General features: G+C 40.0%; 3 protein-coding genes across 3 annotated transcripts; 1 reads left to right on the forward strand and 2 right to left on the reverse strand.

Annotated features, from left to right (window-relative positions):
* Positions 1-146: 146 nt before the first annotated feature.
* On the reverse strand, positions 147-19,141 carry LOC100637245 (protocadherin Fat 4-like). The gene is made up of 5 exons (XM_003384809.2): positions 18,925-19,141; positions 1,774-18,685; positions 1,544-1,680; positions 701-762; positions 147-646 (listed from the first exon to the last, which is right to left on the reverse strand). The coding sequence occupies exons 1-5, from the start codon at positions 18,992-18,994 to the stop codon at positions 332-334; spliced, it is 17,496 nt and encodes a 5,831-aa protein (XP_003384857.1). The 5' UTR covers positions 18,995-19,141; the 3' UTR covers positions 147-331.
* Positions 19,142-19,265: 124 nt separating this feature from the next.
* Positions 19,266-20,539, reverse strand: LOC100632322 (immediate early response 3-interacting protein 1-like). Its single transcript, XM_003384770.3, has 3 exons — positions 20,408-20,539; positions 20,255-20,356; positions 19,266-19,439 (listed from the first exon to the last, which is right to left on the reverse strand). Exons 1-3 carry the CDS (start codon positions 20,496-20,498, stop codon positions 19,384-19,386), a joined length of 249 nt encoding a protein of 82 aa, XP_003384818.1. The 5' UTR covers positions 20,499-20,539; the 3' UTR covers positions 19,266-19,383.
* A 60-nt stretch (positions 20,540-20,599) lies between these two features.
* On the forward strand, positions 20,600-21,875 carry LOC100632446 (uncharacterized). The gene is made up of 5 exons (XM_003384771.3): positions 20,600-20,772; positions 20,875-20,968; positions 21,014-21,205; positions 21,534-21,635; positions 21,692-21,875. Exons 1-5 carry the CDS (start codon positions 20,660-20,662, stop codon positions 21,719-21,721), a joined length of 531 nt encoding a protein of 176 aa, XP_003384819.1. The 5' UTR covers positions 20,600-20,659; the 3' UTR covers positions 21,722-21,875.
* Positions 21,876-22,025: the final 150 nt, after the last annotated feature.

The raw sequence follows: 22,025 nt of genomic DNA on the forward strand, positions 1-22,025 counted from the left end.
TTATTTATAGATGTGACACTCCCACAATTAAGTCAAGTAGATATCCAGAAGCAAATCTGTAAGTTGTTAATTGGTGTGATTCATGTCATTGTTAAGCCATTAACTGCTTCATGAGCAGGTTATACGCAGTATGTAGCTCTAGCGTATTCTTTTAAAATATTTTTATAGCAAAATAACAAAAACAATATTAAGAAGTACACGAAATAGCCTATGACTAATCATAATAATTAAATATGATAAAAATAAAAATAGTAATAATAATAATCAAAAAATATTAATGTTCTCGTTGCTGCTTTGATGATGGTTGCTGTATGCATGTGTGAGTTATTAATTATTTCTTGGACCTGGACTTGCCGGTCAAGTTCAATAGACTACTTTTTGATTTGCGTACGTCGTCTTTCTGTAGTACCTCGTCCCCGCGCCGGAAGTCCTCAACAACACTGCCGAGTATCGGCCCCATTCTGTACTTCATTCTATCTTCATTTGAGGTATCTTCCTCTCCACTCTCTTCGCTTGAGAAAGGCTTCACTTCGGACATACTTGTACCAGGAGTGAATCCGCCATAGGACTGAGGATAAGACTGCATAGGGTAGCCAGGATATGGCATAGGGTATGGGTACATTGGTGGTAGTGATCCATTCATACTCTGTAATGGAGGAGTGTTAGTGAATGTATTGCAGTTGCTTTAATTTGTGCTTACTTGTCCAAAATCTGTTTCTACCTCATTGTATTCGCCATACATCTGTCCCAAGCTTGGATCATCTAATAATGATAATGATAGTGATAGTAAAATATTGAATTGGTGCTATATTTAATGCCATATAGAAGCTTCATTAAGTTAATTTTGATGACACTTTTGGAAATTTTCATCTTCATTTCAGATGCATAATGATGTTCTTATGCTACGTGGAAAGTTTGAGCTGATTTTGAGCTCAAATTCTGGAGTTATGAGCTTTAAAAAAACAACCAAATTTTGAAAAATACCCAAGGCTATAGCCCATAATTTTTTCCGAAAAATGGCTCCGAAATCACCCCAAATTTTTATTACATTTTCTGATACATATTGATGCCCTTATGCTGTGTAGCAAGTTTAAGCTGATTCCGACTTCAATTTTTCAAGTTACGGCCATTTTAAGAAAATGTCAAAATTCTGAAAAATACCCTGTACTATAGCCCATGGTTTTTTCCGAAAAATGGCTCTGAAATCACCCCAAATTTTTATTACATTTTCTGATACATATTGATGCCCTTATGCTGTGTAGCAAGTTTAAGCTGATTCTGACTTCAATTTTTCAAGTTACGGCCATTTTAAGAAAACGTCAAAATTCTGAAAAATACCCAAGGCTATAGCCCATGGTTTTTTCTGAAAAATGGCTCCAAAATCACCCAAAATCTTTATTACATTTTCTGATACATATTGATGCCCTTATGCTGTATAGAAAGTTTGAGCTGATTTTGATAAATAATTTTTGAACTACAAGCATTTTTAAAATGAGCAAATTATTGAAAAAAGCAACATCAAATGTTAATCCTATTATCTTACGTGGTACATAATGAGGATAATCCAATTGGTCAAACTCATGGTACTGGTATGATGGATTCTTGTGCAGATCTGCCTCTTCAATCTTCCTTGCTGGTCTACCTTCTACTTCTACTCTTTTGAAAACACTCGTTGTTCGTCTAATGAAAGACACATTTAAAAAAATATTATTATTTCTTTCTCTGCTTTCCCTCAATTCTTTCTCTCTTTCTCATTTTATCTGACACTCTTACCTTTTTTCGTTGTCCTTTTTCTTTTGGAAGTACTGATAACAGAAGCAACAGATGCAGAATATTGCGAGGATGATTGCAAAGAAGAATACCGTTCCAACAATGATTGTAGCAATCCCAAGAGGACTACTAATAAAGTCTACATTACTGGAGCTAGGAGTAACAGATAAGCTAACAGACGTTGCAGTAGTAGATATGACCATTGTGCTCTCAATAGCAGTGGACGTGTATACAGATGATGTGGGGGTCGGCTGTATAATCATGACTGTGACACTTTTATTAACTACATACAGCCCATCAGTGATAATAATATGGAACACACTACCATTGAGCATTGTGGATATATCTCCAGTGGATGCTAGTCGTGCTGGACTGGAGTTTGACACTAGGCTCATGTTAACAGCGCCTTCTAGTGATGCTGTGGCTACATCAGAACTATCGGCATCTGAGAATCTGAAACTGTCAGAACTCACTGGGTCTAGCTGTACAATGGGACGTATTGAGAGTATGTTCTCTGGCTCAGTACCAATGGGAACTCCAGCTGCATAGTATACTATGAATGAAGCTACGTCTGGGGTTGCAAAACGAGGGACATTATCGTTAACGTCAGTTAGTGTCATTTTTAAAGATGTATAAGCAATCAGTGGCTGTGGTTCACCGTGGTCTTCAGCTTGTATTACCATTTCATATGTCTCTGATGTCTCTCGGTCAAGAGTTCCTCTGACTTTTAATTCACCAGTCACTTCGTGCAAGATCATTTCAGTAGTATCACTAAGAGGTGGTTGTATTGCTAATAATTTGTAAGTGATACGTGAATTCTCAGTGTTTGGTTGATCTGCATCAGAAGCATATACTAACCCAATAACAGTTGGCACGGAATAGTGTCCTTCTTGTATGGTGATGCTGTAACTACTGGAATTAAACATTGGTGCATTGTCATTCTTATCTGCTACATCAATGCTCAATGCTAATATGCTATTTTCATTGGTTGTATTATCAATTGCTGATATCAGGAGCTGGTAATGGGATATATTCTCTCTATCAAGGAACTCTATATTTGACAATATCCCAGTCTCACTTATGTCAAATTGTTCCAGTGGATCCCCATCAATGATATCATAGACAGTATTGGAACTCAAGTTGGCACTTAGCTGCAGGAAGCTAAATACATTATAAGTTTGATCTAATACATTCTCCTCTAAGCTGATGCTCGTCTGACTCAGTGTTGCTACCTGTAGAACAACATCTGTCTCTACTGTGTGTATCTGATCATTGGCTGTGACTTTGAATTCATAGAGTAGGAGATGATCTGAAGGTATTGGAGCTTTGAGAGACAACTCACCGGTAAAAGGATTCAATTGTATGAACTCCAATAGAGCAGCATCTGCTGCTACTATGGCATAATTGATGCTACCGGTGATATCAGGATCAGTCACGCTAAACGTGGTAATGATATCGCCAGGTTGAGCTAAATCACTGATCAGTAGATTATAGAGCGAGTTTTGGAACGAAGGTGGGCTGTCGTTTTCGTCTCCAATGTAAATGGTAACCGTTACGGTGCTAGAGAGAGGGGGTTGGCCAAGATCAGCTGCTTTCACAAACAACGAGTAAGACGGGATGACCTCTCGATCAAACTGTTTCAACGTTTTGATCACTCCGCTGATTTGATCAATAGAGAAATCAGTGCTCCCGTATAATATACTGTACCTGACGATTGCATTATCAGCAGAATCAATGTCAGTAGCTGACACAGTTAGTACCGTTTGACCAGGTGACAGGTTCTCTTTTACCGATCCATTGTAAAGCTGGCTTGAAAATACAGGTGGGTTGTCATTATAGTCAGATAGAAATACCTCAAGAATGGCCTCGGTTACATCTGTATTGACTGATGCTTGTATTCCTAATGAATACCTGGTCTCTCCCTCATCATAATCCAACTGACTAGTGGCTAATAGGAATACATCACCAGTGCTTGAGTCAATGATGAAGTCAGTGGTATTAGTAATGAATCTAAACGACACAGAGCTGTCCTCTATATTGAGGAGAGAGCTCATCAGGACACTGCCATTAAGCACAGGTATGGTGCTGGGGTAGTTCTCTGCTATTGTCACATTGAAATAGTTGGGCTCAAATCGCGGCTCATTGCCAGTAAACACGTTAAAAATCAATTGAATCAGTACCGGGTTAGAGACCGGATTAGTTCCTAAATCAGAGACGCTTATAGCAACAATGCTACCAGTACTTGATTTACTGATAGTTCCATTCATAGAGAAGGAGCCAGTCGTCTCATTAAGATAGAAGGTACCCTCAGTTGGGAGTGTGCTCTGATCTACTGTGTATCTCAGCACAGCATTCACTCCAATGTCACTGTCAGTACAAGAAGCATTGAACAGTGATAAGGATTGGTTATAAGTGTTGGCTAGTATCGTTACTGTCTGTAATGTAACATCGCAAGATGGTGAGTGGTCATTGATATCCGTTACTATCAGTGTAATGGTAGCTGATGTGGTCTTTGGAGTTAATCCTTGAATATTGTCATTATCTGAGACTGTGATTTCAAAATCATACTCACTCGTAGTTTCCCTATCCAAAGTACTGGCTAGCGCCAGTTGGCCAGTATTAGCATTTAGTGTAGCTAGGGACGAATGAGAGGATGTCTGGTATGTTATACTGCCTCTCATATCAGGATCATATGCTGTAATGGTTGCTATTACATCACCAACACTAGAGCCTTCAGAGACATTGAAAGCAAGTGGAGAAGTTATGACTGGATCATGGAAGTTGACAGGTATTACACTTATTGATATTGTCCCTGTTGTACTCAGAGGGCTGTCTGCTCCAGCAACCGAACTATCAGTGCAAGTTACTGTAGCACTAAGAACTGTAGCTTCTTCATAGTCTATTATACCAGAGAATGTCACATCTCCGTTGCTGTTTATGGCAAAAGGAGGAGCTGGAGAGACAGAGAGGGAAGTGGTTCCTCCGTCAGCATCTGTACAAGTGTACGATTGTATGCTAAGACTGGTGTGGTTTCCTTCCATTTGTGTTGTGGTGTAAGTGGATGGTGATAATACTGGCGGATGATCGTTCACGTTTGCAATGACAATAGAGACCGTTACATTGGCTGACATTGGATTCAATGAGTCAGTATCACTAGCAGTCACTGTCAATAGATAGAAAGAGGTTGTCTCATAATCCAGCTTCAATAGTAGCCTCAGTATGCCAGTACTTGGATCTATACCAAAAGTACCAAGTCCTGTTCCTCCAGTTAGTGTATAAACTATATCATCTCCCTCAGGATCAGTAGCAGTGATATTCAGCAATTGAGAATTGATCTCTATGTCTTCATTTATTGATAGACCATATACTGCAGAGTCAAACACAGGCCCTCCATTTGCCCCTTGCACTACTAGGACGACACTTACATTTCTTGCTAGCTGTGGCACACCAGAGTCACTGCACTGTACTATAATCTCGTGACTACCAGGAATTAGAGAAGCGACTGTTACAAGTGAAGAAGAAACCGATCCATCACCACTTCCAGTATTACTGAGTGAGACACTGATACCTGAAGTTACTGATGCTATGGACAGAGATACTCTTGCGTTACTTCCAACATCATAATCAAAGCACTGCACTGTTGTTAGAGTGTCACCAGCTCCAGTTATATCTGTCCTTGTCGAGACTATGTAACTGATTGCTCCAAAGTAAGGACTCTCGTTGATATCCTCAATACTCAGGACTACTGTCGCTACTGATAGGAGAGGAGAAGGAGGACCATAATCAATGGCTGCCACAGCTAATGTTAGTTCATCTGATTCTGAAGCATTGAGAAAGTTTGTGACTGAGATGTTCCCGGAGTCGAATCCAACAAGAAAATAGGAGTCACCACTTCCGCCATAGTTTGTGTAATAGAACTCTCCGTTGTTACCGTCGTCCTCGTCGCTGGCGGAAACGAAGCCAATGACCTGAGACAGTGGCGCCTTTTCGCTAACGCTAAAGTTATAGGTGCTACTATCAAACATTGGTCTGTGCTCATTGATTGGGGATACAGTTATGAGTACAATGGATGAATCAGTAAGCGAAGGTGACCCTTGATCACTGCATACCACTGTTATATTATGACTCTGTACAGTTTCGTAATCCAATGAAGACTGAAGGGACAAATATCCACTGGACGATATGGAGAATATTGACGTGGGATTCTCAGTCTCGATGTAATAAGTAATGGAGTCTTCATCATCTTCATCAGTACAAGAGAATTTACCGATTGAGGTACTGGTAGGAGAGTTCTCCGGTAAAGTGAGGGAGAGAGACTCGGGGAGGAGTAGTGGAGGATTGTCATTGATGTTATTAATGGTCACTTCTATGATGGCTAATGCCACTGTGCTGTCATTGACATCTCTTGCTTGTATTGGGAATGAGTACAACTGTATGTCTTCATAGTTTAGTGTTGCATTGACACTAAGTACACCTGATACTGGGTCTAGTTGGAATGGGAATGAAGCTAGTGTAATACCAACTACACTATATTGCACTGTATTGTTAGGATTAGCTGGAGTGGCTGATACACTAAGTACTTCAGTACCACTGGTAGCATTCTCTAATATTGACTCTGTGTATACGGACATGCTGAATTGAGGAGGAGCTTTACCAGGAGGGCCCACTACAGCAGCAAATGATGCAGTATCTCTAGCATTAGATTCATCAGTGCATTCAATGCTTAGTGATACAACTTGATCTGATGTTAAACTGATGCTATCATTCCACACGATATGATTGAATTGATTTAATCTGAAGTACCCCAATCCGTTACCACTCTCAATGCTAATGCTAGTACTGCCTCCATCTTGATCTGTGCAAGTATATGATTCTATAAATAGACCGGGAGGGCTATTGGTGACCACTCGACCGCTGTACACGCTGACCGACGGTAAGAGGACTGGATCAACATCTTGTACATTTGTGATTGTTATTTCAACTGGTACATATGTCTCAGATCCAGCATAGTCTCTCCCTATGATAGAGAGATTGTAAAAAGAAGTAGTCTCGTAATCAAGTGTACTGGATACTATCAAAGACCCTGTGGATGGATCTACAAAAATAGCCGAAGAATTATCAGGATCAACTAGAATATAAGATATCTGTCCGTCAGTTCCTCCATCAGCATCAGTGGCAGATACATTACCAATGGTAGAGCCTACGGACTCTGACTCACTGATACTGAATGAATAGGAGCTCATTTCAAATACTGGCTTAAACTCATTGACTGGCAGTACCGATACCTGTACAATGGCCTCCGCTGGGGTCGAACCACCATCACTACAGTGAACAGTCAGCGTATAGACTGTAACACTCTCATAGTCTAATGGACCAGTCGTGATAACTTGACCTTCAGATGTTATGTTGAAATAGTTGACTCCATTACTAGGAGTGCTTGATATCAGTGAGTATGATAAGATGCTGCTTGGATCGGTATCAGAGCAGTTGACCCTTACAACTGGCTCCAGGCTTCCACCTGCCTCATTTACTGATCCAATGTAAAACGGCGTTGGTATGAAATAAGGTTGATTATTATTGACATCAGTTATAGACACGGTAACTGTGGCATACGATGAATATTGTACAAAACCACTTGTACTAGCTCTTATTGTCAGTGTGTACAAGTTATTCTGTAGATAATCTAGTGTAGATATTACTGATATATTACCACTTGATGGATCGATGAAGAAAGCAGTCCCTTCATTGCCATTACTAATACTGTACACTATACTCACTCCAGACTCGTTGCTAGTGGCTGAAACTGTTAGGAATGGCTCCAACATCCCCTGATCCTCTGGTATAGAGACTGAGTAGCTATTATTAGTGAATGTTGGTGCTTCAAATTGGTCTTTACTGACTACGATGGTGACAAGAGCCGAAGAAGAGAGAGGAGCAGTGCTCATGTCTGTACACAACACATTAAAACTGTGCACAGTTTGTTCCATTTGTTCACTAGTTAATAATACACTCCCTTCACTGTTGATAGAGAAACTATCATGAGCTGGATCGATGCTATAAGAGATGGTTCCATTCTCACTCAAGTCCCCATCGCTACACTCCACCTGTAATACAGTTGATAAAAGGGAGTGGTTAGTGTATATGAATTGCACATAAGCCAATTGTGACAGTCTTGGTGCATTATCATTGATATCCAGGACCGTTACATTAAGCGTTGTATTCGCACTATTACTATTAGTAGCATTGCCACTAATGCCTCCATCAGTTGCCTGTATTGTGATGCTGTAACTATCCACACTCTCTCTATCAAGTGATGTTAGCACACTTATCACGCCACTCTGAGAGTCAATGTAAAACTTGTTTGGGTTCCCTCCTACTATCGAGTATGTTATTTCACCGTTAGTCCCAATGTCATCATCCGTAGCACGTACAGTGGTCACTGGTGACTGGAGAGGTGTGTTCTCTGGTAGCGAAGTTTGGTAGGAACTGAATTCAAATGTCGGATTGTAAAGATTAACAAATACAGTCTCAATTGTGAGAATACCTTTAGAAGTGTCATCAGGCTCTGCTACATCATAACATAGCACAGGTATTACGTGTACTGGCGTGTCGTCAAGTGCCCCACTTACATGTACTATACCATTGTCACTGATATTGAATGTTCCTGCTGTATATGTGGAGGCAAAGGCATACATTATCTCAATGCTGTCAGAGTCAGAGCAGGATATTGTACCAATGGGATATCCAATAGGTCTGTTCTGCTCTACTGTCATGTATGCTGTGGGTGATACCAATGGAGATTCATCATTCACATTGATAACAGTCACTAGTAAGAAAGTGCTTGATTCTCTGTTGCTCTCATCCACTGCTTTGACTACTAGTCCATAAGACACAGTCTCTTCATAGTCCAGGCTGGTAGCTAATGATACTACACCAGTCAGTGGGTTTATGTAAAAGACTCCGTCATTATTACCGTCAGTGATTGAATAAGTTAAATCAGTGTCGTCTTGACTCTCAGCTGAAATCTCAGTGAACATGGTGTTAGTGCTGGCATCTTCCCTTACCTCCCATTCGTATGATGTTGAGTTGAATATTGGTGCTCCTAGCTCTGGAACAAACAGATAAATCTGGCCAGCTGTCTCTCTCCCTCCAGCATCAGCACAAGTTATATTAACAGTGTAAGAAACGGAGCCAGAGAGTGTCCTTAAATCTTCTGAGACTATAACAGATCCTGCCCCATTACTTAGTGAGCTAAAGTTAAATGGTATGGCCTCAAAACCACTTGTATCACTGTATACAGGACTGCTATAAGGAGATAGATCAGCATCACTGCATTCTATACTTAATATACTTGTTCCTATTGCAGTGGTCTTGTTAACTGTAGTGCCATACAGCCCATTGTTGTTTAGCATTGGTTGATTATCATTGATGTTTAATACATTAACCGTTACTTGTGTTGTTCCTGATAGTACATTGCTGCCATTATAACTGCCAGAGTCCTCTACCACAGCACTGAATGTGTAACTGCTCCTCACCTCATAGTCCAACAGACTTGTGAGTCTAATGCCACCAGATGTTGAGTCAATGTAAAACAAGCTACTATCAGCTCCTTGTAAAGCATAACTCAAATCATTGCTATTGCTGTCCTCATCAGTAGCTTGTAGGGTACCAATGGACTCGAGTAGGCCAGCACCTTCAGACACATTAAAGACATACTGAGCTTCATTGAAGACTGGAGGGAGGACATTATCAAACCGGACCTGTACACTGACTGCTAGTGCTGAAGCACTGAGCCCACCATTATCACTGATGGTAACAGTAAGGGTTGTGCTAGACCCTGCCACTAGTGTACCATTGACACTAATAATACCAGTAGTGTAACCAATGCTGTATAGCGAAGACTCCATTTCGTAATAGAGGGTAGAGTGAGAGGGACCGTCCCTATCATCACAGACATTATTAACATTGAATACTGTTGATCCCACTCCTAGGCTACTGCCTATTTGAACAGTGTAGTAATAAGCATCACAGTGGGGAGGGTTATCATTAGAATCCGTTATGTATACACTGACTGGTACTGCACTGCTACGCGGACTGCTGGGGTCCTTGTCACTAGCAATAACATTGAAAGTGGTAGTATCACCAATGCTCTCCCAATCTATAGTCTCTGATATAAACACCTCACCAGTTGAGGGATTGACTCTGAATAGGTCAGTGTTATTTACAGAATACTCTATCTCTCCTTGTACTCCAGGATCAGAGTCAGTGGCCAGTATACCGCTGTACACCACTTCGCCTACTGACTGAGACTCGGACACATTAAATGAATATGACGTTTGGTTGAACATTGGAGAGTAAAAGTTGTCAAAAGAGTATATTAGGTTTAGTTGAATTTGTGATGATCTTGATGGCTGACCTCCATCAGTTATTGCTATCATTAGTACATACACCGTAACGGAGGCATTGGGTGCTATGACTGCTGGTAGGGTTACTGCTCCTACACTAGTGATATCAAATAATGATGAATAACCTCCAGCATCTACTATACTGTAAGAGAGTGAGCCATCAACCCCCAGGTCACTGTCAAAGCAGTTTAGTCGGAATACTTCGTTTAAACTGGTTCTATTGATGTAGGCAGAATAAACAGGTTGACTGCATACAGGGGTATGTTCATTGATCCCTGTTACAGTCACATTGACAGTCATTGTGTCATTCATTCTGTTGTCGTGAAGGCTATCATCAGATCCATCAATAGCCAGAACTTGTAATGCATAAGAGGAAACTGTTTCGTAGTCCAGTGGCAACAGCAGTGATATGTCACCAGTCTCAGAATTAATAAAAAATTGATCGTCGAAATCATCGATGAGACTAAAAGTGATTCTACCATTTAGTCCAATGTCATTATCTGATGCATTGACTTTAATAAATGGTACAGCAATGCTTGTGTTTTCAGGCAGTGTGACTGATGCTAATGAGACATTGAACACAGGTGGGTAGTCATTGATGCTACTAACTGATATAGTGACGGGTACTGAAGTGCTCAGGGTTGGTTGACCTCTGTCACTACATATTGCTTGTAATGCTAGGACATCACGGGGTCTGAAACGAAGATTAGAATTGACTGAGATAACACCGCTAGTGTCAATGTTAAAGAGATTGTTATCGTCTGAAATGGTGTAATCGATGACAGCGTTATCACCAATATCATCATCATCGCAACTAACAGTTAGCACAGTGGCATTGATTGCTGTATCTTCATTGATTGCTTGAGTATATATTGACTGACTGGGTGAGGGAGCATTATCATTGATATCAGTTAACGATACGTTAACGAAATCAATGGAGCTACGACTGATTTGAGCACGATCAGTAACACGTATCGCGAGATCATATCTTCCTCTGTACTCTCTATCAAGCACATCATTGAGTATCAGTGTATGGTCTGATATTGTGAATAGCTGATTATGTAGGACACTGTCAACTATCTCAAAAGTGACCTCCCCATCAATTCCATCATCCAGATCAGTATAACCAATAATAGTGATAGGTGTACCTACAGGTGATTCCTCATTTATACTCACTAATGCTGATACTACATAAGGTGTATGTTCATTCACTGGTGTTACTGTTATAGTTACATTCACTTCATCATACAGGCCAGTATTATCAGTACATCTTGCTGTTAGCGTGTGGAGTATGGCTGTTTCATAGTCCAGGCCTGAGGCGAGTGTAATAACACCCGTACTGCTGTTAACACTGAATATACCATCATCATTACCAGCCTCTAGTGTATATGTAATAATGTCATCATCATCCCTATCTGTGCATCTTGCATTTTGTATTACTGTTGCTCCTACACTAGAACCTTCTGACATTTCACGGCTGTACACAGAGCTTGAGAACTCTGGTGCATCAAACTCAATATTTGTAATGTATATGACTACTGTTGTTAGGGTATGTCTTCTGGGCACTCCAGCATCTTCAGCCCTTATACTGTACGTGTATTGATTGTCGTCATCATAGTCTAGAGCCGATACTACTATTATGCAACCTGTTGTCGCGTCCGCTCTAAAGTGATCAGCCCCTGCTATGCTAATGGACGTATAGGTTATCATTCCATCTGGTGTTAATGGGTTGTCTCCATCACTGGCAGTAACACACCCGATACTATCACCCACTGTAGTGTTCTCTGGTGTAGAAAACTCATAAAGAGTCTCATTAAAAGCTGGAGGAAAGTCATTAGTGGAGGTAGAGGATACTGTGATCTGTGCTATTGTTGAGCGAGGTGGTGAACCCATATCAGTGCAGTTCACTAACAATATCTGTGTGTCTAATATCTCAGCTGCTGTGATTATAGTACCATTAGCAAGGAGCTCGAAATTACCAGCATTGGAACCCGATAGGGATAGAGTGGTGTTACCATAGGCTCCACTATCTGCATCAGTACAGGAGACTGTTATCACAAAAGTCCCTGGGGGATCATCGACTGTAATGAGAGCTGAAGCGGCAGGAGGAGTGATAATTGGACTATTGTCATTAGTATCATTAATAGTTAGGGATAATATTTCATATGATGCTAAGGACTGTGATCCACTGTTATCAGAGACTGGTATGACATTAGTTGCTGATATGTTTAACGAATAAAACGTTTGCTCTTCATAGTCAATGTCTTGTATATTTCTGATAGCTCCAGATGTCGTATCTATTGTAAATCGTCCATCAGGATTACTGGCAGCTACTATACCGTACGTGATAGCATTGTAGCTCATTATGTCAGAGTCTGTAGCTGATACTGTGAATATTAGTGAGTTGAGAGGTAGCCCTTCAGTTATTGTGTGTGAGTATGGCGTGTTACTGAACACTGGTGCAAAGTCGTTGAAAGGCGTAATGTCAATAGTGACACCAGCAAAGGCTGAATTACCAGCACTGTCCCTGCACTGTACTCTGAATGTGTATCTGCTGGTAGCTTCAAGGTTAAGCGTAGCTAGTGATGTTAGTATTCCTGTTGCCTGGTGTATGTTGAATGGGTAGTCTGGAGGTAGGGGCTCATTAGTAGACGATGTTAATGAGAATGATGGAGGAATGTTATCAGCTTCATCATCAGGATCAGAGCAACTGATTGCATTAACTAAAGACACTGCAGTACCTGGCGATAGACTCTCTCTTATCGTACCATAGTAGTTAGAGGCTGGGAATGTAGGAGCTGACTCATCAATATTACGTACTGTAATGGCTACTACAGTGGAATCAGATTGATTTACAAAGTCATAAGCTGATATCCTGAGATTGTATACACTAGGCCCCGTCTCGTAATCTAATGGTACCAGTACAAAGATATCGCCGTTAGTTGTGCTGATTCCAAATGGTACATCACTGGAATTGGTGAGTGTGTATGTTATTTCACCAGCTGATCCAGTGTCCTGATCAACAGCAACCGCTCGACCCACCACTGTCCCTGGTAGTGCCGTTTCGTTGACGAAAAACTCATACGAGGACATTTGAAAAACAGGACCAAACTCTGATACATCATCAATATTGATGATAACAGTGACATCGACAACACGAGGAGACTGGGAACTATCGGAGCATCGAACGGTCAGTATATATGATGATTCTGATTCAAAATCAAGTGTATTGTTAACACTGATTCTACCGTTTGATAGTGCTTGAAAAGCATAGTTATCATTACCATTGATTATAGTGAGTGTTGTCTCTCCATTTACACCTGAGTCCCTGTCAGTACAATTGAGTGGATCCATGCTAACGTAATCTCCTTTGAGAGCTGATTCTGATATTGATCCAACATAGACGCTTTTAGAGAATGTAGGTGTATTGTCATTGGCATCAGTTACTATGATATCTACTGTTAGCGTAGAGTTTAAAACAGTGTAGGTTGGATTGGAGGCTCCGCCACTGTCATCGGCTTGAACTGTGAGTGTGTAAGACTGTCTTGTTTCATAGTCCAGCTCCTTTATGAGAGTGAGGTCGCCGCCAGTTGAGGATATGGCAAAAGTAGAGTCCGAATTACCAGCACTTATAGTATACCATACTTGATTATGGGGGGCCAGATCAGCATCTGTAGCTTCCAATTCATCATTAACTGTTATCAGTGTTGGTACTATAAGTGATTCCGCTACAGTGAGCGATACTACACCTGTTGATGTGAATACAGGTGGTACTTCATTTACCGGCTGTATAGAGACTGATACTAGTGTAGACTGACTCGCTTGACCACCGTCAGTGCATGTTACTTGTAACGTTAATGATTGTGTTGTCTCATAGTCAACCTCACCCATTAACAGCAGCTGCCCACCAGTTTCATCAATACTGAATAAACCATTGCTATTTCCACTTGTTATGTTGTAGGTCACTTCACCAAAGGGCCCAAAGTCTCCATCAGTGCACTCAAACTGGCCCACTGGCAGACTGTACTCCTGACCTTCATTTATGGAGACTGAGGACGTTGCGTTAGTGAATACCGGAGACATATCGTTTACATTTTCAACAAATATATTGACTGCTACTTGACCAGTGTTAGGTGGGGTCCCGCTATCTGTTGCCTGAACAATGAGTGCATATGACTGCTGAGTCTCATAGTCTAGTTTACTGATTAGAGAGATCACACCAGATGATGACGATATTTGAAATACTGTGGATGAATACACGAGAGAATAGGATAGAGAGGAGCCAGAGATTGATGAGGCATTGACAGTAAGTATAGAATATATTGGTTGAGTGTCTTCACTTATTGTACTCATGTAGGTAGAATTATCAAATGTTATGTTGCTCTGTATAAGAATGGTGAGACTCACAACTGCTGTGTCTGTTAGATTAGGATTGAGGAGGCCAGAACATTGAACTGTGATTGAGTAAACTGAGCTCACTGGTAATGTGGATGATATCACCACATCACCGTTAGTATTTATACTGAAATAAGACGATGAATGGGAGCCGGTTGAAATGATCGAGTAAGTCAAATCTGCGTTATCTCCTTGATCGGGATCAGTGCACCGAGTTGATGCAACAGTATCCCCTACTTCGGCTGATTCTGATGACACTGATTCAACGTAAAGTGATTGAGTGAAAGTTGGAGGCGAATCATCTTGATCTGATATTGATATTGATGCTGTCGTTGATGCAGACATTACAGAAGAGCCACTATCTCTAACTATTATACTAAAAGAGTAAGAGCTCTTCTTTTCCCGATCAATGACTCCAGTAACTATCAGCTCTCCTCCATTGGTAATCCCAAATGCTGTCTGCTGTGGGCTCAAACTATACTCCAGAGAACCATCATCCCCTTGGTCCTCATCCGTACCATTAACAACGAAAACTGTGTGACCAATGTCCGTGTTTTCAACCAGCGTCACATTAAATGGACCGTTATGAATAACAGGACTATGCTCATTCTTTGGTGAGACAGTTATTCTTACTGTAACGTCAATGGATCTGTCTCCTCCGTCAGAGACTCTCACTATGAGCTCATAAGATTGTGCTAACTCATAATCAAGCGCCCTGTTAGTCATGACTGATCCGCTACTGCTAACACTGAAGTCGTTGTTAGTATTACCTGATGTTATTTCATAAGAAAGGTCACCATATGTTCCTCTATCTTCATCAGTGCAACCAAGAGGTATGGACTCTACACTAGCTGGCTCCAGACCCTCTAGTATGACCCGGGCAAAGAGAGTTGATGAGCAGGAAGGAGAGTGCTCATTACTGTCAGTCACATTAACAATAAGTGTTGAATATGTAGTGCTGGCCCCATCACTAGCACTGACATTGAGCGTGTACTGATTAGTATCATGATGATCCAGCTTATTACTTATATATAATTCTCCTGTATTGGGTACTAATATGAATGGAAGCCCAGACTGACCCACTAGAGAATATCGGACTATACCAAACCTTCCCCTGTCGTTATCAACGGCGTGTACAGTGAACACTGGTAGCTGGAATACTGGAGTGGACTCTGCTAGGCCAATGGTAGTCGGGAGATTAGTGAATGATGGAGCAAAGTTATTGAGTGCTAGGACGTTGAGGATTGTAGAGAAAGTGATGCTACGAGGAGTGAATCCTTGATCAGATACAGTTAGTATTAGTTGGAATGTTGTCAAATTGGAGGCATTTAGGTGATCAGAGAGATAGAGGACTCCCTCGGAATTGACTTCAAAGATATCGTAATTGTTGTAAAGGGAGTAGGTGAGGTTTGCATTCTGGCCTACATCAGAGTCAGTGCAGTTGAAGTCAAAGAGAACTGCCCCCTTTTGGGTAGTCTCTAATATTTGTAGAGTATCTGAGGAAGAGGTGCAAAAAGGATCATTGTCATTCACATCGCGTACATATACAAACAACTCTGCACTGTCGTTTTTACTCGTATCCGTTATAACCTCAGCTACCACAGTCATCGTGTATGATATGTATGTCTCTCTGTCTAGTATAGAGTTCACTAGGACTGAGCCTTCTGTACCGGATGAGTGTACTAAGAAAGCATTGGGAACTGATTCCTCTTGGAAAAAGAAGTTAAGATTGTCCTGATAGTACACTGCTGTAATCGAGACAACTACATCATTAACATTAGCGTCCTCGTCAATGAATGCTATTATCGTATCATTGCTGATATCAGGGCTAACGGTGCTGGCGTATGACACTTGTATACGGACAATGGTGCTGTCTTGTAGACGAGGTACACCGTGATCAGTACATTGGGCTTCTAGGAGGTAACTGGCTGACGTAGTATTTTGTGGTAGAATAAGAGACCTGGCTACACTGAGTACACCAGTGACACTGTCTACTGTAAATGAAGAAGCAACGTTACCAGCTACTATACTGTACGATACACGGCCGTTCTCTCCCTCCTCTGTATCATTACAGAATAGAGTGACTAGCGGAGATCCTACAGGCTCCAACTCACTGATTTCAATCAATGGGTAATTTGTCGTGAATTCGGGTGCTAGGTAGTTACCATCAGTGATATTGAAAGTGATGTATGTAGTGGCAGAATGAGTAGCGTCGTCATCATGAACTGTGACGATGTGCTCTATTTCATTGCCATCTACGTTTTGTACTGATCCAGTGAGAAATATTGTTCCAGTTGAGGGAGATATAACAAAATACTCACTCTCCATGGAGTAGGTGAGATTGCTTCCATAGCCAAGGTCATCGTCCATGGCATTTACTTGACCGATTACAAAGAAATTGGTTGGAGTCGTCCTTGATACGGGGAAAGTGTAGTTTTCAGTTGGGAAGTAAGGTACTTCATCATTAACTGGTACAACACTGATCCTAGCTATAGCTGTGTCGTTATAGTTAGCAGTGTCATAGCAGACTACAGTGAATGTGATTACTTGCTCTGTTTCGTAGTCTAGGGGACTGCTCAAAGAGAGTTGCCCAGTTTGACTGTTGAGGCTGAAGCGACCAGAGAGATTCTGTGACTGTTCGTCCTGTGGAAGGAATGCTATCCTAGAAAAGGCTCCTGCACCAATATCATCATCAGTACAAGTCATGTTGAGGAGTTGGACTCCAGTGTAAGATGCTTCTGATTGGAACCTAAGGTAGCTGGCCTGTGAAAAGATGGGGTCTTCATCGGCGGCAGCATACACTAGCATAAATACAACGACATTGGCTAGGGTGATTTTGCGGGATGAGTCAGAGAGGCCGATACGAAAGCTGTAGGCTGCTGATTGGAGTCCCTCACTATCCACGTCAATGGAGTTTATTATGACCATGTGGCCTGTGGAACCGTTGATGGAGAAGAATGGCTGACCACGGCTATTGGTCAGGGAAGGAACAAGAGAGAAAGTGACTTCACCGTCTTCACCAAGATCAGCATCATGGCCGACTATTCTAAAATTAGGATCGCTTGCATTTAAGAGAATTTTTCCAGCGTTAAATTGCGTTTCAGGTCCACTATAGAACAGGGTGTCACCACCATGCAGGATGGTATCTGGTGCATATACTGTAGCTGTAGGTGCGTGCTCATTTACCGGAGATACTGTTATTTGTATTAGTGCCGTGTCAGCGTTCTCGCCATCAGAACAAACAGCACTAAACTCGTAGAACTGTGTATTAACATTATCATAGTCTAGATCACTGAGTACCATTAATTCTCCGGTAGTTGAATTGATTCTAAATACGCTAGAATTCGCACCTTCCAGTGAATAGGTAATGTCAGTAGTGTCGGGATCAGTGCACTGAACTGTAATGAAGCCTGTCTCTGGTCTTTCGTATACTTCACCAGTTCTTGCTTCCCCTGTTTCAGGCACATTGGCTGAGTATTGAGTTGCGTTAAAGCGTGGGACGGCTGTCAGTGATACAGAGACATTGACCAAGACATAATGGACGACACTGGGAGAGAATACATCAGCAGGGTTTGCTGCCTGTATTGTGAGATTGTATACATTTTGTGTAACATAATTTAGCGTGTTTCCAACCGTGACTATACCAGTCTGAGAGTTGATAGAAAAAGCATTGCTGATGCTACCAGAGTTGATTGTGAACGTTACAGTACCATACGTACCAACATCATTGTCAGTAACATTAATATTAGCTACTACTGTACCAGTGGGTGAATTCTCTGATATTGTATAGTACAGGTGGCTAGCATGGTCCAGTACTGGTGGGTATTGGTTCCGTTCTACTCTTATGAGTGTTATCGCAACAGGTTCAGTTTCTGATCCTACTCTGCATGAAATAGAAATGGTATATGTACCTTCCGGTATGTTCACAGCTGCTACAGCTAATTGCAGTTTCCCTCCTACAACTGTAAAGTTTCCGACTGATACATTACCTGCTGGTATGACTGTTAAAATGTCGAATGTTTTATCACCATCTAAACTACATGGTATGTTAATCAAACCATGACCAGCAGGAGGATTTTGATTAATCGTGACTGTGTTTGCTTGAGCTGCAATACCTGTTGACAAAATAAATGCATATAAATTACAATACAGTTAAGTTACATGCATAAATGCATAGCATCACAAGTTAGGTATAATCACAGCACCTAAGCATTGACACATAATCAAGTTGCATCAAGCCATCAATAATATGATATTTATAAAAGCTGATTCCTATAATAGCTTCATGCAATCACATAATGTTTAATGTTCTTCATTTTTACTTCACAAAAGAGCAGTATTAAAGGTAACTTACGTGTTGCTGCTCCTAGCAAAATCAGCAAGAGAAAGGCCAGCACGGGTAGCCTCGGAGAAAGCCGAGGCATCACGAACTTGACGAGTGGAGCGACTTTTGCTGCAAAGACTTGGTCTGTAGCTGCGTAGGATTTACTTGTAACTCTTCACGGTCTGTGAGTGGAACGTATTCTCATGAGACAGTAAAAATGCCAAGAACACAAAAGCAAGAATACTTGCAACCCCACCCTAGCAAAGGTCCTGTTTACCGCCAGTATTAATCTCATTCACGGCAAGAGACTTAATATCATGTGACAACAAAGCTGCGAAGGTACAGCTTTGTTGTTTGTGTAACACACACAGTCAAGCATAAACTGCTAGTATCAACAATTATAAAATTTAATAATCATTAGAGAGAGAGAGAAAGAAAAACAGAGAATATACATTGCACAGTGTGATCATGAATTATCATCTTTATTCATTATCCTAGAATGAGTTCATATAGTATCACCAGGATGTTTACAGCTATCAATGGTACTATAGAGTAAAGAGAATAAAACAATAACAACAACAATAATAATAATTAAATTAATAGGCGTGTTAATGGGAAAACAAAATAGCTTGTAGTTATTTCTAAGGTTTATTAAACATGTAATGACTCGTAGTCTATGTTTATCAATAAACAAATGCTTCCCAAAGCTACTCCGACACTAGACTAGAATATATCAAATCTATTAGGCAAATCAATAAATTTTGAACTACTGTTGAGAAGCTATGGCATCTGAGAAAGATGTACTGGATCTAGCCTATGCTGTTTCTTTGAAATGACACATTTGAACTAATTCCAATCAAAATTGAATTGTTTTTAAAGTTACTCAAAAATTGGGCCACAGTCCCTGTACTATAGTACAGGGTCATCGGTCAAATTTCGCCAAAAATGAAAAATAGAGAATTCTCAATTTTTAATTTTTTTCCTGATACATATACATGTACTTATGTTGTGTAAAAATTTTGAGCAAATTTCGATCAAATTTAAATTTGTTATGAATTTTAAAGTTACTCAAAAATCAGGCCAAAGTCCCTGTACTATAGTACAGGGTCATCGGCCAGATTTCACCAAAAATGAAAAGTAGAGATTTATCCATTTTCATATTTTTTCCTGATACATATACATGTACTTATGTTGTGTAGAAATTTTGAGCAAATTTTGATCAAATTTGGATTTTTTATGAATTTTTTAAGTTGCTCAAAATCGAGCCAGAGACATTAAAAATTTAGCCACGGCACACAAACAAAAAAAAGCATTTTCTGTATTCATAGTATCACGTAACAAATCAAAGGTTATTATTTACTTCTTAATAAAGTCTGTACAGCTGTTATTAATGATATTAATTGCGACTTGATGCTTGACTGATCACCAAACCCCTCGTTCCTATTATCAGTGCTCCAGCCAACTGGATGTGAGAAATATTAAAAATGAATGAAATTAAAAGATAGAGGCCTACCTTTCTTAAGGAAATATTTCTCATTGAGTATTGCTATAGCATTGATGACAAGTAAAGCAGCCTCAAACAATGTACCAAGAGTGAAAGCCATTATGGCTTACCGTAACGAGTCTAATTAAACGGCTTCGACAGAGAAATATTTGTAATTCTATTTAAAGGGATTATTTGAGAGTAAAATCAAAATAAAAAATTACAAGAGCGGGAAGATATTCAAGAATCAAGATAAGGAAGTTTTTGTTTGAAAGAAGAATAATGGCAGAGTCTGATGACAAGGTAGAAACAGAGAGCATGGATACTGAGGTGACGGGAGCTTATTATCAGTATTTTATGGAATTTATTGAAAAGGCAAAGCAAGAAATATTCAGGTAAATCCTTGTGATATAAAAGTGAGGGAAAGGGCCTGATCATATATTTTTACCAACCATATACTAGTTTTTTGATTTCTCTCTCTCCTCTCATTATTATAGGCATAAAATATCTCATCACTTCCCAGATGATGTGGCCCAAAAAGCTGAAGAACTTTGGGCACAAACATGTCCACAGTTATCAACAGCAATTGACGTAAGAATAAAAATTAATAATAATACTTTATTTCATCACAATTAGCAAAGAATAGCAGATTTTATGAAGACCACGTCAACTGAGAAGAAATTCTTACAATTGGAGGAAATGAAACGAAGTGCTAATGATGGGGATGAGAATGCTAGTGCTGGTGATGATCCAAAGGATATATCTGAGGATATTGTTGATAGCCCGATGGCCGAATTCATTGCTAAATATGAGGAGCAACTGTTGAAGGTACTGTCAATGTACATGTATGTGCGATTTGATGTACTATATATAGTAGGTGATGTAGAAGAGTTTGAGTTAGTCAGACATGGTGTAAGGCCTTTTCGCCTAATTGGATTTTTAAGTAGTTCACAAAGACCCTGTACTATAGTACAGGGATTTTGACCAAATTTCACCAAAAATGACTAGGAGAGAATTCTCCATTAAATAAAATTTTTGATGCATTATGCATGTACCTATGTTATTATAGATTTTTATGTTGTTTAAGAATTTATAACTTAAAGAAAAATGAATCGAAGTTCTTTTATCCTAAATACATTTTTATTTCTACTTTTAGAGTCAAAACACTAAAGAAGAACTGATAGCTGAAAGCGAAAGAAAAATGGAAATCCTTGATGATTTGACGGAAGAAATTGAGTGCCTCCTTACTCAAGTTGAGGTAATAAATTAATGATTATTAGAATCTATATAGTGATTGTTTTATCGTCTTCAAAGAATGAAGTTGGCTTGAAATCTCAAGATTGATGAAAATCTTCAAGAAATCCTGCAATGATTACGGCTTAATCACTTTAAATTTTTTTATGCTTGAGTAACATTTTGTAATCTGTTAAGCACGTTACATTATTGTTCCTACTATTTATTAAGTACCTTTAATTTAAATAATCATTATTTTCAATAATTATTATTGTCAATAATTTTTAGGAATCGGTTACGTGTACATACATGTATAGGCATAGTAGTGAAAATTATTTTAACGAGGACCGTATCTTTTGGGTTACGCCAGTAAAATTAATTATTGATAATCACAAATTTAATTCCCTAGTCTGTT

Source organism: Amphimedon queenslandica, unplaced genomic scaffold (assembly GCF_000090795.2).
Source record: "Amphimedon queenslandica unplaced genomic scaffold, v1.1 AMPQUscaffold_13484, whole genome shotgun sequence".
In the NCBI taxonomy this organism is placed as follows: domain Eukaryota; kingdom Metazoa; phylum Porifera; class Demospongiae; order Haplosclerida; family Niphatidae; genus Amphimedon; species Amphimedon queenslandica.